This window comes from Calliopsis andreniformis, chromosome 12 (assembly GCF_051401765.1).
Source record: "Calliopsis andreniformis isolate RMS-2024a chromosome 12, iyCalAndr_principal, whole genome shotgun sequence".
Classification (NCBI taxonomy): domain Eukaryota; kingdom Metazoa; phylum Arthropoda; class Insecta; order Hymenoptera; family Andrenidae; genus Calliopsis; species Calliopsis andreniformis.
The window spans coordinates 5,121,458-5,139,527 of NC_135073.1; the positions used below are offsets into that span (position 1 = coordinate 5,121,458).

At 37.8% G+C, this 18,070-nt stretch overlaps 1 protein-coding gene across 1 annotated transcript in view; it reads right to left on the reverse strand.

The window, feature by feature from the left end:
* The window catches only part of Mbo (nuclear pore complex protein Nup88), an 83,967-nt gene that overhangs the window by 2,863 nt on the left and 63,034 nt on the right, over nt 1-18,070 (reverse strand). Inside the window, exons 2-5 of the mRNA XM_076389651.1 lie at nt 16,512-16,681; nt 1,371-1,484; nt 1,001-1,187; nt 835-932 (exon numbers count right to left, since the gene is read on the reverse strand). Of these exons, the coding sequence (XP_076245766.1) occupies nt 835-932; nt 1,001-1,187; nt 1,371-1,484; nt 16,512-16,681 (569 nt within the window). The remainder of the gene's footprint in view (nt 1-834; nt 933-1,000; nt 1,188-1,370; nt 1,485-16,511; nt 16,682-18,070) is intronic.

Sequence of the window (18,070 nt, forward strand, 5' to 3'; positions counted from 1 at the left end):
CACTGTATAGAAGGTGATTCTATGATCTTACGTAAAAGAAAAATCAAGCAGGACGAAATTGCGTTTGACATTTCGTTTTTGAGTTGTTAATTGTTAAAATATGTTTAAAATGGACGTAAAATACGTTGTCTTGTTCTACTGTCGTGGCACATTAGTGAATTCAGTTGCAGCGATAGCAGGAAAATAGATTTCTAAGTCAGACATGTTGTACGTGCATTTTAGGCCTTTAATGATTCCTAATGACATTTCCAATAATAATTAATAATTCAGGAACGAAATCTTAGATGTAATTTTTTCATTTTTTATTTCCATCTTATTTTGGCTTTTAGAACCATTTTCTATTTGATTGTATCGTCTATCTGGAAATATCCTGTATAAAATTGTAACGAAGCGAATACAAATCAAAATGAATAATAACGAAAATTCAAACATTTGATTTGCTTTGTTTTTCTATCGTGTAAACATTATGTAAAACTGGTTGCATCTTTGTACATATTATATAATAAAGACTTTCTTTTCTAATTTTCTATAGATTAATTGTATAAATTGATTACATAGATTATTTGATCTTTAAAGAGAGAATAGTTTAAGTTAAACTATTTACAAGTAGCATTTTTATTTTATACATTTATGGGGCATTTTGCTCGCTCTTTGTTTCTACAAAGAAAGTTTGATTTTCTAATCAAACTGTAATCGAAAGAGTTTAGACAATTTCAGGTTCTACTGAAAATTTAAGTTAATTTTTCAGCATATAAGATTACGGCAAACATGCACACAGTTCTCATTGAAATTCAAAATCAATTAAGTTTATAAATAAAATTTGCTTTTACATACGTATCGAGTATAACGTTGCCACGAACAATGAGTACCTCTCCGTTACCTCGAAGAACTAGAATGGGCCATTCAATTTGGCTCCAATCCACTAGGCTGTTCTGAAAATGATCACCCATAAAATTTTATGAATCTTTTTCACGAATTGTTAATGATCTTGTTATGATACCTTATTGATGTCTTTGTCAGCAAACATTTCTGGTTTGCGAAGCGTAGGAGTGGCGAAATCAAAATCCACTGCAGTATCGCCAAGGGAAGAGAAATCTGGTATTTTTGAGGGTGAACCATACGGCATACGACCGACTTTCCAGGATTTAAGTAATTTTGGTGGACTACCGAGGTCACACTCGTATAGACTAGGTAAAAAGAACATGCAGTTTATACATGGTGCAAATCTTTGAAATATTAAATTTATAAGGGTTCACTTAATGTGTATTATGTGTATTATGATCTTATTGTTGCTTATAATAGTTTTTTTTATGAGCTTTAAATGGCTCGGTTTTACTAGAGTCGAAGAAGATAATTTGAATTTAAATTACCGAAATGTATTTTCGGATGTGAGAACTAGAAGGTGAGAATCGTTCGTGGAACCAGGATGCCATCTTGTTTTTCTAATTTCCACGTTTGTGTTGAAGTGATCGAGTTTGTAGACTCTGGAAAGGAATAAGATAAAGTTTTCAAATTACACTTACTTCAATAGAATCTTGAGAACACGTTTCGCCTTTAAAGTATTATTAAGAAAGTATAAGATACTAAAAGATTTACATTTTTTCATTTCTTAGAATGTCGAAGCGCTTTATAATATTTCTAAATAAACATATAGTAAAATTATTGAATATTTCATAAAGCTTAGGGTCTTATCTGACACCTACAATAAATTATTTGCCATAAAAGGGATTTTTAATTATAGTTTACAACGAAATAGTGAAAGACTGCAACTGGCGAAATTGCCATATTCGGGGTGCACAATTTCGCCATATCGTAGCGGAAAATGCTGTCAACTTGGTCTAAGAGAATTCTTTTTTCAGAGTTTACTAGTCAAATTGAAAGAATTGTCTGCCCTAGTACCAAATTCGCAAACAAGACAAGTCTTACTAAACAGAGAGCTTCGTGTAAGTAATCTTGAACCCCTTACACGGTCATGTCGCGTTTTTACAAAAATGTTTATTATTCATCAGCATAATGTAATTTTTGGTTGAAATGCTATAAAATGAAGTTCATTCTTTTTATAAATCCTACACTAGTGTTATATTTCGATTTTCATTATGATGTAATGAATTCCTCATGAGTGACGAATTTGAGAGCACTGGAAAAATTGGGATCCCCTACCTTAGTTTAAAAGATGTTAATATTAAGATGACACATGGAAATCTTATGCTTAAGAGGGTTGTGTCGTTCTGAATATAAGTTTAGTAAATTTACCCTATACCTTGAAATAGTATAAAAGAACAAAAGGTCCTCAAACAAAGAAATTAAAGTAAACTTCATTTAATTTACCACGTCTATGTCACAATTAATTTACAATTATTGTTCATATTACATTATGCAAGAGAAACTTTACGTTTAGGTTACTTCGAAGTGCATGATAAATAGATCTTCAAGTTCAAGATCTTCCTTCTTGAGAGAGGAATTTTTTTATAAGTCAAATAGAACAGTTGTATTTTACTTTGAAAAAGGATTCGTTTAAAATAGACTCAAACAAATTAGAGACAACAGGCAATAGAGAATTTCCTGGGGAACATCTATCCCCAAGAGTTCTCATTGTACCTTTCGTGACTATGCATGAATTAAAGAAAAACCAAACGTGCACATATGTGTCAATCTCCAAGTGGTTAAAGTTTGGTGGGATCGTCAGCGACCCGAGGGTGTTGCCCTAGGGTTAACATAAGACAAAAACCGAGTGCAGTTCTCAGAAGAGCATTACCAGTCATTCGAACGTTAAAGCACTGAAAACATTGTTCGTGTCCCTCGATTCCTGAGCTATTTACTTCCCGCGACGTGTCGTTATTTAACGCCAATTACCGTAATCTTTCACGATCGTAGCAACCCTACGAATAACGAAGGAACACACCAAAGCGTGTCGCGGTGTTTGTTTTTCAGCGGGACGAGGCTGGTCTGGCGGCCGACGATGGTCGCCTACATTTCGTATATTTTATTATTACTCTCACACTTTCCGCGGCTGGACACAGTAACGCTGGCAAAAGGGGGTTGACGGTGGTTAGCCCGTGGCCGTTATTAATGTCCGCGGCACCGGGAACGAGAAGGGGGTGAGGAGGCAAGGAGAAGAGAGAGAGTCGCGTGGAAAGAGCGAGAGGGAGAGGCCAGTGACGCAAAATAGGGAGAACGAGAGAGGGAGAAGGGTTGGAGGAGGTACAAAAAAAGGTCGGTGGGCACAGGGTATCGCCGGCAACGACTGGTTACACCAACGACGAAGGTAACTTTACTATCGCCAGCGGCCGCGCTGCAAAAGCACGCCACGAGTTCTTAATAATTGATAAAAATGTACGCATGCACGCACCAGTAGAGAGAGCCGGTCGAAAGCCAGACGACGTGGGCAACCCCCAGCGCCTCTGACCCCCTACCTCCTAGTCCTCTCTTACTCCCTCTCGATCTCTCTCTTCCTCGCTCTGTCTGTGGGTGGCTGGACTCCTCTCTTTTTCCCTTTGTACTGCCCGACCTTTCATGCTTCGTTGACAAAGGCACACGCAACGATTTATTCGCACTTTGCACCACAGCCTCGCGGGGATTTTTCTTCGTTCTGTCACAATTTCGGAATTATCAAAATTTATGACCACCTCTGCGCACTACGCTGGACCGTACGCGCGTCCTGTGTTCCCACCAACAAGTAACCGGTTTGCGTGTTTCTAGTTACTGAATTTCATCGTGATTGTCCAGACGGTTTTAATCAAATTTGGGAAACTAGAGGGCAGATGGCTAGAGACTTTGGTTACAAAAGTATTACGTTAGTAGAACAGTAGATGCATCGACTTTTTTTGATGATTTTGTGCTTATAGTTACAGTCGAATGATGTTTAGATGATTTCTTCATATTAGTAACTTTAATAGGTAGTCTTTTATATTGATATTTACAGTCAATGATGAATAGTTAAATTTATGCAAATTTTATAGACATGTATATGTATACAGTATCCGTCCCACGTTTGGGGATATAAACGAAAAAATGATGACTTTGTATGAATAAATGAGTCGAAAATATATAATAAAATTAATATCCGAGAATATTTTCAAGCAAATGAGGGATACTCTCATGATCTGAGCATTGACTCTATCTACTTCAATTACAAGCGTTCTTTCTCACTTGTGTACTCTTTACTAGTGACACTGTATTTCGATATTCGGTAAAAATTCAACGTTGAGTTACTCAACAACAAAACGCGGTATCAACAACTTTTATTCTGTATTTTTAATTTATTACTTCGTATAAAATTACTCTTTTTATGCTTGTAGTCCTGATTTTTAAATAAACTTTGTTTAATTAGGTTAAACTGTATGACACTTCTATGGTTTTTTATGTCTAGAATATGAACATTTATGCAAATAAATTCTCACAGTGTCAAGAGGATGAAATTAGGGAGTAACAGTAGGGAGACTACAAATTTCATGGTAGCCTATATTTTTCTCAGGATGAGTGAAGATTTAAATATCAAATAATATACAAGAAATGTGGTATAGAAATAAAATGCATATAATTTTTAATTTTACCAATGTAGTAGGTATGTATATGTATAGTACAAATTAAATAATTGGGTAAGTAAAATTACCTATTAATATTAGCTGTTAATTTACAGCAATTTTTCAATGAATTAATGTGTATTAAACACTTCACACTTGCTGAACGTTTAAAACAGATTTCAGGACGTGAAACTGGAGGCTATAGTCTCACGTGCGTGGCTCTGCAAGGTATAAACTATGAATCTGGCAGTCTGTATTGTCTCAAAGGGGGAGAAAATCTCTAATAACGCTCAAATTTTTTTGACTCGAGCCACGCTACGGGGAATTTCTTGGCGAAACGAAAGAAAAAGCGGCGGAGCCGGCTGCTCGAATCTAATTAAGAAATTCTTACACGGCGGTGCAGCGCATTCTGGCACACCCTCGTGCCACCTCACTCTCTGGTCGGAAGCAGTCTAGAAAAAATTAAAAATAATTTTTCCTACGTAAATGTATTAACCCTCGGGCGGAGCGGACGGAACACGGGGAGCTTTTTACGCGGCGCTTTTCTTCCAATTTGTACAAAGAATGGCGCGCGGAGCCTGACTTCAAAGCGGATCTTACGCGGTGTCGTATCATTTTGTTCCAGAAAGACCTTCCCCATCGCGAATTTCCCTTCCCGTTGCGCTTAAAGTTTCCCATGCTTTCGTCGTGGCTTTTCACCAACCCTTAACCTTTCGTTTTCCTTGATAATTTTATGCGGCCTGTTTGTCCACTACCTGCCTTTTTCTAGGCCCCGTCAATGATGTTGTCTTCAAATTTGTCTGATAGGGAAGGAAACCCTACCAAGTTCTTAATCCCTTACGTATGTGTTCTGACAATTTATGAATAAATCAGAGTAACATAGGGTGCTTAAAACAGGGCCTGGAACTTTAGCGGTTTATGCTATTCGTCGAGAGAAGTAAAAAATGTTTAGCGAGCGATTAATATAGGAAGTGAGTCACTTTATAGCACATTCAATGCAAACAGAAGAATTGATTTAGTAGTATACCTAGTAGGTAAGTATATATACTTCAAGGTTGTGTAAGAAGATTATTATTAATGTCGAGGAAGATTAGGTACTTGATTGATGCGAATCAAGTACAAGTGGCCTTCCAATGGAACTCTACAGACAGAAATTACTTTTATTACTTATGATTACTAATAGTGGGAAGTTACCTTAGGTAGCATAATGATTTTATTATGATATTAAATAACGCTCACTTTAAAAATTTATATTCTTGTAACGAACGAATCTACACCAACGTAAATGAAATAACCTTTTTAGTTTCTGCTAAAGTTGCTTTAAAAGCAGAGGAACACTAAAATAAGGTAAAAGAAAATTTAAATATAAAATAAGTAACTCTCAATGATAAGGTGAAGGTAGAGGTTTATAGGGAAATGAAGATATAACGTATCTTAGAAGAAAAGAAACATATTGAGGAAATGGGATAGACAATGTTTCGTTCTGCATACTGAAATAATCTGCTATACAAGTAAGGAACAAAAAATCTCGTTTCCTATGAAAATAAACGAAGAGTCTACTCTAGAGGAATACATTGGTTTTAAAAGTAACGCCAAACGACAGATAAGCGGCCTCTCTCGGTTTCAACTCCTCCTTCTCGGCAATAAATCCCGGAGAAAAAACCTATCCGGATCTCCCGCTGGTCTTCTCGCCGCTTAACCTAAAAATTCATTAGATCATAAAGCCATTAATGCTCATCCGCGTGATAGGATTTCTCTTCCGGTTAGCCGAATTCAGAGTCGGGTCGATAGGCCGCCGTGGTAAAACTTTAATTACATTTGGATTTTTGAATCACTGCTGGGATTTGACTGATTACTTAAACACATCTGTGTACTTATCTAAGCTGTTCAATTGAACAAGCGAGTTGATTTAAAATTTCTTTATGGAGAATTCCAGAACGAAGTTTTAACTCGTGAGACAGATAGCTTGTATGTTGCTAATATAATCTATTATTGAGGAGAGTGAAATTATAAGTAATTAAAAATTTATGCTTAAAGGAGATAAAAGAAGTGACTTTCTTGCTCAAGAGTTCTTCCTCTGTTAAAACAAGATTATTTTCATCAAACTGTTCATGTTTAAAAATATGCAGAAAATTATACCTAATTGAATACGTTCGAGATTAATGCCAAAGTTGTCGTGCTTCGAGTTTGAGGTTTTATGTGAGATTCAACAAAGAAACCCATCTACGACAGGTACTTAATCGACGTAAATATTCAGAACGAACCCATTGCACTTAATTCCGCTTGGTGACCCTGTAACGACGTAATATCGTTCAGTAACTCGGAGTATTTTTATTACTTTGCCGCGGCAGCATGGCACGCGAAGAAGGGTGGTTTGGTGATACTGGTAGTTGAGGGGGTGGTTCTTCGGCCTTAGGAAGCTATGCTCACAGTATAACGAGAACCATTATGATAAGCGGATGCATAGATTAGATATAACTCGTTAAACGGGCTGTACTCGAGGTCTACGATGAAAGACAATGTATCAAGAGGTCACAGATATCTTTGTTTGACAGAGAATTAGGTTTTTTCTCTCTTTATTGCAAATATTTTTACTGCTACTATTTTATAAATAAAATATTTTTACTATACTATTTTAAGTATTATATAGTAGATATTTTAATTTTGTTATTTTACAACTAGTATTGTTTTTAATATTCATCTCATATTTTGACTAAAAAAGAGTAGGCAGATTTGAATAATAGGATCGAAAGTTTTAATATAATCGAGACATATTAGGATAAGGATAACATTTTTAGTTAGACAGAATTATGTCTACAATAAGTGAAAAGCGGTTTTACACAATTTTGATTCCGTTCTATATTTTTTAATTTTAGCTATATTTTAGACTAGTTTTTCTACGTACAATTACCACCCTTTCACCCCTAAAGAAAAATTTCTGATTTTTGAACAATTTGTATAATGCTGTAGGAAATAGATGTAACCGTGTGAGTCAATCAGAATCAGAACTGATGTATAATACTTTGATGTACAAGTTTCTTATGTAAAACGCATCCCTATTATTTTTTAAGATATTACAGTTTCTATTCATCTTTTTTTATCGAACAAAATAGCGACATTAGAGTACATATTGTAATTCATCTAATTCCCAATTAACCTTTCCAATTCTAATAGGTTCAAGATCTATGTGTGACTAGCTATATCTGGATCCACCTGCATCTAGGTCAAGCTTCATATGACGAAGATTAAGAAAAACAAGTTGATTTTTAAATGACATGAAATTTACAATAAAAAACTTAGTTTTTATTCCAATAGAAGCTATATTTAAAATAGTACATACAGATTTCTTCTACACTATTTTTCCATTGCATTATCACTGTAAGTATAATTCAATGGTGCTTATAATGGGACACTCAGCATCTACACATTGCTATCGTGTTTATTTACCCTGGTATCCTATATATTACACTAATATTGTAATTATTCCCATATATTCAATTAAGGAACAAGAACAAAGTAACAAAAAAGTTCGAAAATCATTGGAAAATTAAGAATAAATTCAATAAGTAGTCTGAATAATGTTATACGATCTCATTAGAGGATTCTTCAGACTGTATTGCTCATTAATAACCATGCAACTTTGAACGTCAGCCAAAGATACCTGAATTACTCGACATCCCTGTACGCAGATTAGAGCAGGTCGCGGGTTGGAACGGATTGAAGCGAGATTGGAGATACAGATTAAATCAGGTTGAAGCAAACTGGATCACCGCGAAGTTGAATCGAGAGATACGTGGTTGGGAAAGACTTAAGAAGTAACTCGAAAACAATTAAACCGTGCTAGTACGGGTCACAAATGGCCAAGACGCCACCTTTTGTGATCCACCGCTGGAGGGTTAATACATTGAATTTTAATGATATTTAGATGAGCGGAAGTGAGATTCTTGGAGAACGATAGTTGGCATCTCTGTTAAGGCAGATGGATGGGCCAGGAGCGAGGAGTACGCGACCGATGGTGTGAGGGGTGGCCCATAAAATCGGGATGTTACGCAAAATATAACGAGCAACGTTCTGCTGGGCTGGCTGACGCTCCTGTCGTAATTCATCCGGCTCTCGCTTACGTTCGCCTTCCCGACGACACCTGCGTCGGCAACTAAGCCCGTTAATTCTCGAGGTTGCGTCGCACTTTCATCGCGGCCATCGGTTTCCAAGGAGCGCCTCCTTGCTGCTACTTTGCAGCTCCGCGTCCTGCGTGCCTTGGTTCTCGATCTTCCTTAAGCGACAGGGCACGTCTTGGACCAGGCAGTCACACTTGAATCGTAAATATTCTCGATTTAAACCCTGGGAAGCGCTCATTCTGATGGTCCAGCAGACACAAGGAAATGGTAAACAGCAGGACTTCTTAAATCTAACTAATTCATTTGGTATTCATGCGAAGCTTAGATGTCCTGGCTGCTCTTATTAAAGTGCTAAAGGAGGACAGAAGGTTTTTGAGACTTTCTAAATGTAACACAGCGCTTTTGTATGTGAAAGTGTTCCACCATTGAAAGATTAGCTACATCAATTAGATATCACGGAATTGCAAGGAATATTTGCGAACTAACCTGTAAGTATAATTTAGAAAATAAAGTTACGCACTTAACCACTTCAGAATAATAATTTTTGTTAATTTGGTTTTGATGCAATGTAACCCAATGTGTTTTCGAAAAAATGCAGTTCTTAAGTGGTTAATTTGGATACTTAAATACAGTAGAACACCTATTCTTTATATTTCCTGTTACTCAGGGTTTCAATTATTCAGTATGTTAATGATAGTTAATGATAAGAGTCTAGCGAAATTTTGAAAATTTAATATGAAAAGCGTACTTCGTTTTCGAATTCGGTCCTAACTAAATTGACAAAAACTTACCGCAATCCTATTCTCCACAAATGAACACATAAATCTCTGTCGTTATCAAGATCATAGGCTGACAATATTTCTTTCGATCAAATTTAAGTTGTGAAGTTACGGCTACCGAATGGCTAAGGATCTCCAACGAGAGATTACCGACGAACGAGAAGCACGTACCGCATGTATCACAAAATATTTCACTAGCATGCACCAGCCCCCGATCTCACCCCATGAGGCAGGAAGGACTGCTGCAACCGCTCTCGTATCTGTCCTGAGCCGCAGTGAAGGGGGATAGGATGCGTTTATTTAAAAAATGATTTAACCTAATGGTTTTACATATGTAATCCCGATATAAACCCAAGGCTAATCTCGGAAAACCACACGTGGCACTCTCGTAGCCGTTCTCGGTCCACTAATCCACATACGCGCCCACCCATACCAAGTGTCTCTGCACACGACCACCATTCTCATCCCTCTGCTCCGTTCACCTTCCTGGCTGGACCTGTCCAACGTTCCCGGCCTCCCTTTTTCCAACCTTTTTTCGATGAGCAAGCACTAACGAAAATCACCAGTCTCGTCCTGATGCTTTCGAGGAGGGAGATCGGTAAGGGGAGTGTATTTGCGAAGCGAGAAGCATAGGGTGCGTTGTGCTCGAGCGACGCATGATTTAGATGGTTCCCGATGATATCCGCGCCTTTTGAAAAATGTCGCCAACGCGAGGAGAAAAATATAGAAGCTACGACTAGCTAGCCCTGTATGTGTACTGTGTTTATCAGCCTGCAGGAAAACTTTATTGCCGGTTGAATATGTTTTATAGAAGCAGTAGTTAACAAGAGCTGAAGCGAAGGAGATGAATGAAAATAGAGAATCAATGAGTAGGGATGTTTCAAGAGTTGTTTAGTGTTCTTTGAGTATTTTGGCCGTGGTTAATATTCACTGTTTTTTATTTTTAAAAAGTTATGCAATAAATCCTAGAAGCTGGAGAAGAATCCTAGTATTTACCTATATTAACATGTGTATTAAAGTATACAAGAAATATTCATGGACAACTAACTGGTACTAATAAAATGAAAAGTTAGAAATTTTCTGCATACCTACTACTATTAACAAATTTTTATTAAAAAATCGCAGTGAGCTATTTATGCACAAATTGAATGATATAGAAACGTCATAAATGTCTCAATGCATACAGAAAGTGTAATTGCATTCTTTTAAATATTTCACCATATTTATACTGAAGCAAATATATTATAATACTGTCATCATATCCGTTAATTGTTAAAATCTTGATAATTTTACGATTGTGAAGTTTATTGAACTTTACATGGTATAGTGTTAGTATTGCAACATACGCGTATTATGTGATGAGATCATTGTGATTTCGTTACCAAAAATAATGTTTTGGAATGTCTAGAAAGTTCTAAACCAGTATCTTATCTTATTAGTACCTTAGTTATTAAATAAATAAGGAATACCTATATCATAGTGTAATTACTATTTCTTTATTATATAAGCACGGAAAAGTTACTTTTGAAATATGTATAAAAATCATCAGCGTTTAACAACTTCATTTGTTTCGGTAAACTTAGATACTATCTACGTGAAATCGTTAGGAGCTTTCCAATCTATCCAATACAATTGTATATAGAAAATTCCCAACTTTCCAGTTAATGAATTTCTCTAACAATAAATGATGAGTTCTTGAAATATGAGTTAGTAGAAATACTGTGACCTAATCATATTAATCAAGCGTTAATAACGATATGCAGTAATGTACTATGCATTCAGTTACACAGGAGTTTTGCGACCAACACTTTGCACCGTCGTCTCCTTGTCCTGAGCGCAACGAAGCACGAGTGTACCCAAGGACCAATGTCGAAGATCGCAAGCGTGAATAATACGGATTCCAAATGCCTTTCCAGGTTCTTTTTGTGGTCCTAACATCCTTTCTGGACCGGCGAGGCGCGAGAGAGACGACATTCTCTGTGTACAAATGTGCAGTAACGTGGAAAGGCTAAAGAGAAGAAGAGAGCTTGATGCAGCATACATAGAAAAGCACGCACTTGGGTAATCGCGTAGCGCTTGTAGGCACCTGCAACGGGTTCTTCTAATCAAAGAATTCCGGCAGTGGCCGTCGCCGGAGGAGAATTTAAATACGCGAGACCGGGCCGTCATTGTCCTGGACATCGTCGTTGTCGTGTCGTAACGAAATAAAACCCGAGAGGTAAAAGAGGGACATCTGTCGGTTCTTTTAATTACCGCGGTACGTGTGCTAGGCCACGGACCACCCTGCCATGAACCTTATATTTTCCTTCCTTCTCCCTTTTACCTCTTCGTGCCTCCCCCTTTCTGTCCTGGTCCTTCTCGCTCCCACTCTGGTCGACGGTTTTGTTAGCCACTTTCTGTCACCCTTGCCTCGCTCCTTCGTACTCTACCGAATCTGGTTTGGATAACCCCGGAACATTGCAAATGTTCAGCTAGTGTAAATTTTCCTTAACGAAGAACATCGGTACTACCTATTGATTCACCGCTTTGCTTCTTACACTTAGCTTCGTGTGGGAACATTATGTCTAATCTGAGATCTAATTATTTTGGAAGAGATAAACGTGATAGTGGACAAAAGAAATCTTTCTCAGAATTGTCAGAAATTTTGTGAAAATCACTATATGTATAATAAATGATTATTATGCAAAGTCGCAATAATAGCCATTTGGAGCGCGAGCTAATTACTGAGCGGTGCCAAAAAGTGGAATATTGGTATAATAGGTTCTTACAATAAAGCAGTCAGAATAATAGTCGCTGCAAACAAGCAACTCAACGTTAAAGATTTAAGAGACTTAAACCATATGACTTAACAAAAAACGTATAAAATTCACAGAATTACACACAGAAAAAAAAGTTATTATACGAGTGAGTGTTTTCTTGATATATATTCTATTTTTTACATAATGGACTGACTGATAAATACCTAATAGTCTGTAGTAATTGTAAATAAACAACTACTAAAAAAAATTCTCAAGACTGTCGAGATTATTCCAGGGTTGTTATATTCTTATGGGATAGGTCACATAAATAAGCCAGATTATATCTCGACTGTAATTAGAGATCAAAAGAAGTTGTCAAAAAAAAGATCAAATGACAGAAAGATCTATTCTCTTACAACTTTATCGCTGTCATAAGTGCAAAGATGCACCTTGCTAAAAATGCAAGTGTATCAAATAGTTCACCCTATTTCTAAAAGAATCAATTGCCACGGCATGCATATCCTCAAAGAAACAATCTCAGTGTAAGAAAAGACATGTTGGGCTGCACATCCGTATTCTTTTCTCTTTCAAACGGCAGAGATCAGAAACCGAAGTCACCCCTCGAACGAGGACACAGCATTACGCGGGTTTACAAGGTGAATACTCCGGGGACAATTCGTAGGAACGTTTGCTGGAAGCAGAACGGCATGGGTAGCTAGGTAACGCGAGTGGTGAAAATTATTCATAAACGTAGACCGGCCTGCGACGTGAGGTATGAGGGGTGAGAAGGTAGGGGTGAGTGCAGGGGCCTCTCTGGTGGCATGCCACGTACAGAGACCGAAGCTGAAATCTACCGAATATTAAGGTAGGAAAGGTCTTCCCGGGCCGCATAATAAACACATAACGGTAATCCTTAAAACAATAATTAGCCGCGAGGGCCAACTAAGAGGCAACGATCTTCCGGTGGTGCAACGAAATAACGCCGGTTTCGTGGTCCGTTACCGAATTAATACCACGACTTGTCTACGCTCCAATCCAAGTTATTACCTCCAAGTTACACCTTCTTCCTATAACGATTATCCACCGGAATATTTGCACCAAGTAATGGCAAACAGTTGCGTAGGAAGGCTGACGAAATAGATGCTTCTAATGTTATCCCGCGTTTTCTGTTGATGCTAACTCATTATCCACTTGTAGATTAGCATTTACTGCGTCACGTGGGGACTTGAACAAAGTAGGTCCGCATCATCATTCATTTTTTCGGAAATTAAGAAAGAAATTCCAAGAAAAATATAGCATTGTTCGAACTGAGCTAATTCAGTCAAATAATGTGACATAAATCCCAATGAAAGTCTATGTTTCTCTATGAATTAAGAGAACAACGTTTGCATTGGTAATGCAGCTGGAGAGACTAATACAGTTTCAGATTCTCGTTGGCATTTAAAATAACCAAGTTTTTAGAGAAGGTTGAAGGAGTTTCTTACGAGGATGAGAGAAAGAGGCAGATTTTGGGGTATGTAGGGTGGGCAGAGGCGGCGCGAAGTGGTAATAGTTTTAATCCGGTGTCTTGAAGTCGGGATTTGGTGGCGCAGCAGTTAGTGGCTGTGCTGGTAAGTCCAAGCGAACCCACTTCGCGCTCTGATATCATAATCCGAATAATCACTATTATTGCCGCCATTTGCTTAATCCGATGCTCGGCCGCTCGCTTTTCCACGCTTCGAGGTTCTAGATCTGCTGGCCGATGTGAAAGCTAGGTACTGTATCGAAACTGTTTCCATAGTGCTGTTAGAATACCACTTGAGACGTACTAGCAAATTGCTGTTACGAGGTATTGAATTAATCGTATAAGCAGAGAGTATGCATGAATCACGATTCGTTCGTGAAATTCTAACTTTTCACGAATACAAGATACGTATTGCGAAGTAGGATATTTTGCGGAAAATAATACATAAACTCCCTTTAGACTTGTTTGAGTCGGAAGAAAGGAGCCGCTGAATCTCTGCGATTCGTTCTAATGATCTCCCTTACAAACTGTTTCATGGCCTTTTGTATCCGAGTCTTTAGTGCACGGTCGAGTACGCGCGTTCTTATAAATTCCTTCAATTTCTAGCCGCGACGGTGCGGTCGTCGGAAGCGAACTGAAATTGCTTAAGTGAAATAACGAAAAAACTTTGGCGGTAAACTGCCGCTCTTAATTTGACCAGTTTGTTCGGGTCTCGCGCCCGCCGGAGCTAAACGTTTCGTTCGTTTCCGGAAAAACTTGCGGAATTATGAATTAGCGGGAAGTCGGTAGGAAGTCGGACTCTACTTATTTATGAAATTATAATGCGAGGGACACAACTTGGAACGAACCGGTGCACCCTTTTACCGCGGCGAATTAAGTGGCATCTTGTCGTTCATCGTGATATTCAAATTAATTAGTATTCCCCTTTTATTTACTGTCTGTGTCTTTGAAAATGATGCTTCTCATGAAATGGTACCTAATGCGTTGCAAAATAGTAGCTGGTTGCTTCTGATGATGTATATAATCCACAACTGAAGAAAAGATAATTTTCTATTTTTCCGAGAGTACTAGAACTTCAAGTAATTAATTGCACTTATTTTTGCTATTTGTATACTTTTCTTTGAAGCAAATATTAGGCAAAAATTCTGCCTCGTTCTTAGCTTCCACTTTATGGTTTGTAATTTTGTTTGAAATTTAATATAATTTCCTTGTTAAATTTAGTATTAGTCACTTTTGTACTTTTGTACTTTTGTGAGCACCCTAAGTATTACATTGTACTTTTTCTACTTATTAACACATAGCATGTGTCCGTTGACTTGGACTTGATGTCGGAAGTAAAACTGCAGATGTAGGATCAATATGTCTCATTCAATACTGTTTACAGCTGCCATTGCCATGAAAGAAATAGACAGTCTGAGTATTTTATAGAAACCAATACATTATAGATATAGATTAAGAATTTAAAACTCTCAATTACAGTAAAGCATGTCTCTGTCAATACTTGCAACAGCTACTGTGATGTTCTTTCACATCGTTCACATTTAAAGGAAGTGGAAGGATAAAAACTCTGTATTTGATGGATTGTGGACAGATTTTAAAAGAAGTCGTAAGGCCTTAAATGTTGTCTTCTTGATGGTCAAATTTATCTATATTAAGAATGCTATTGATTTTCTCTCACATGAGCAGAACAGTTAAAATCATGATAGTCTTCCTATCATTTTCTAAAAAGAGCTTCCTTTTAGGTGCCTGTATTCGAACTGTTACTTTGCCCTCGATTTTAATTTTTTCTTAGAAAAATTGTTGAATACTAATGAAATATAAATAAATATATACATAAATGCTGATGGAAAAAGTATTATAATTTGTAAGAAAAGATGCAACAAGGGACTAAGAAAAACAAGTCTAAATATGCATTAATCTCATAGCGGCTAATTACACTCGCGATTATATCTTATATTCTAAATATTGAAGTAGCATTCTTATGTGACAGAACTTAATAAAAAATAAAGAATTCTAGAATATTTGATAAGGTAACAAATCGTTCATCTTGTAATAATTAGTAACCTAAACATTAGTTAATTTATATACTTTTTTCTTATTGAAATCATCTTTAATTTAAGTAGTCCAACAAAATTCATAAAGCAAAGGGTTCCTTTGTAAAAAACGTTGCCCCTAAAATCGTATAAAGTATTTATCTACAGCTATAGCAACTCAATTTGTACGAAATATAGAAACCTACCAATATCTTTCAAAGTGATTTAGTATTTATATCACGTGAACGAGACGCTATAGAATTGTTGGCAACGGGCGGCAGAGAAGAGTTCGCCAGAAAAACGTGTGGAAGCATCGGGCAATAATCCCTCCAATCGCGAGGCTAATTGCGGCAGCTTCTAATCACCCGAAAGATTAGCCGCGAGTACGAAGAGACGCCGTGACGGAGCCGCGAAGGATAATGTTACGCGAGTCCTGCGGTGGCGTGTGTCGTTGATGAGGCGGTTAGTATTCAACAGTGCCTCCAGGCCCCCAGGAACTTTTGAAAACTAACCGGTGTAAAGCCACCTTAATTCCATAAGAGAGGGAGGCCAAAGGGGTTCGGGCGTCATCGTAACACCCTCTTAATTACAGGATATTAGGACGCGGCCGCAAGAGCCGCGGAGGTGCTGCAAGCCAGATAGCGCGATTTATTATCCGCGGCCTGCCTTATCTCGCTTTTTAGCGGCAGGATTTCTTGTAATGACCCGTAAACTCGTCGCTCCATATCTTGGAAATTGATTTCAGGTGTCCAAAACCAACATTCTTTCGTCATTTGCTGGTCGAGAATTATGCACACGAGAGTGAGTTCTACTTACACGCAAAGAATCTCCTTTTTTCCACCTTGGAACATGCCCTCCTTGCCCCAACGCTTGGGCAGCTCCATCAGAACTATGCCCATATTGCCCCATAGTGCCAATTGCGTTCCAGTTTCGTTGATCTCCAAATTCTTGATTTCGAAGATCGGAGGATCGGTTGGTCGGAGTTTCTGAAATGCAAATTACCATATATTATTATAGCGTTTAATTTGATTGTGTCGTAAAACATTTACGAATCTGGAGGAAGTAAGCACTTAAGTTTAAAAGATAAGAAACTGGAGTAGGTGCTGAACTTTTTATTTGTAACTACAGTCAGAAATGATCTACCAAAATGTTTATATAAAAAACAATGGATATGAAGAGCTGCATCAATCTTCTTGCGGCCGAATTTCGCCACAATGGCGACACATTAACATGTGCTTTCACATATATGCTGTCCGCAAAGGGTTAAAAAAGTATGACAATGTTAGCAATAACGATAGAGTAGGCAGTGTTCAAAGGTATCAGAAAATAAAAAATACACAATGTGTAGGTTCAAAGTGTTTTACATAATAGTATTTTAGTTCGTATCTTGAGTAAGGTATTGTTATCTGAGATTGTATAGTGCTGCAGCCTGTATAGCTCCTAAGTTTATGGGAGATCTGCTGTTGACCATATTTGCGAGCGGTAGTTTCACATTGTTTTAGCACATAATAGGCCCAAATATAAAGTGAACGAGCGAAAAGGAGCATTAATTCATTAATTCCCTGAACAGACAAGTAGGATTAAAGAAAAGTTCTATCGTTCGTTCCTCCAGCATTGTAATTTTAATTTTCCAGTTCCGTAACGAGATATTCCCAGCCCCTCGACTTCCACTTTCACCCTCGCCGCGCATCATCTATCGATTAATAAACTTTATAATACGATCCTGCTCCTCGTTTGTTTTCCAGTTTGATTTTTATCACGACGGTGGTCCCGGGAAAAAGGCAGGTGCACCACGAGCTTCCTTTCCCTTCCCTCCTTTTCCAGTGAGGGATTCTTTAGCATTCCCTCGCCACGGGTCCCTGGCCACCCTCTTTTGCCTCGATATTTAATTTCGGACTAAGTTCGCGAATGCGAACATCATTGTAGCTCGGCATCCCCCGACAGGTGGGGTGGTATCGGCGCGTATCAAGGGGCAATTATTTTTTTACACCGGAGGGTAGTTCTTCCAACAGCCTGACGAACTCTGGATGATATCGAATGTACCTTTTCCTTTGTAAATCTTCAAAGACGAAAGATCGAAGGATGTGAGGATCCTGGCTGATTGCAACGGATCAGATACATCAAAAGATAGCGGCATTTAAAGTGTTAGCAGGTAGTGAAATATACCTATGTAGATACACTACGGACCAAAAGTTTGAAATCACTTGTTACACTTATCGCTTATACTATATAGGGTGGGTGGAAAATTGTAGTACAATTGGCCAGGGGGTAATTTTATGTAGAATTACCCCCTGGCCAGTTGTACTACGATTGTACTACGATTTTCCTCCCACCCTGTATGGCAAAGTATTTTTGGCTTGAAGCTAGTAAGATAG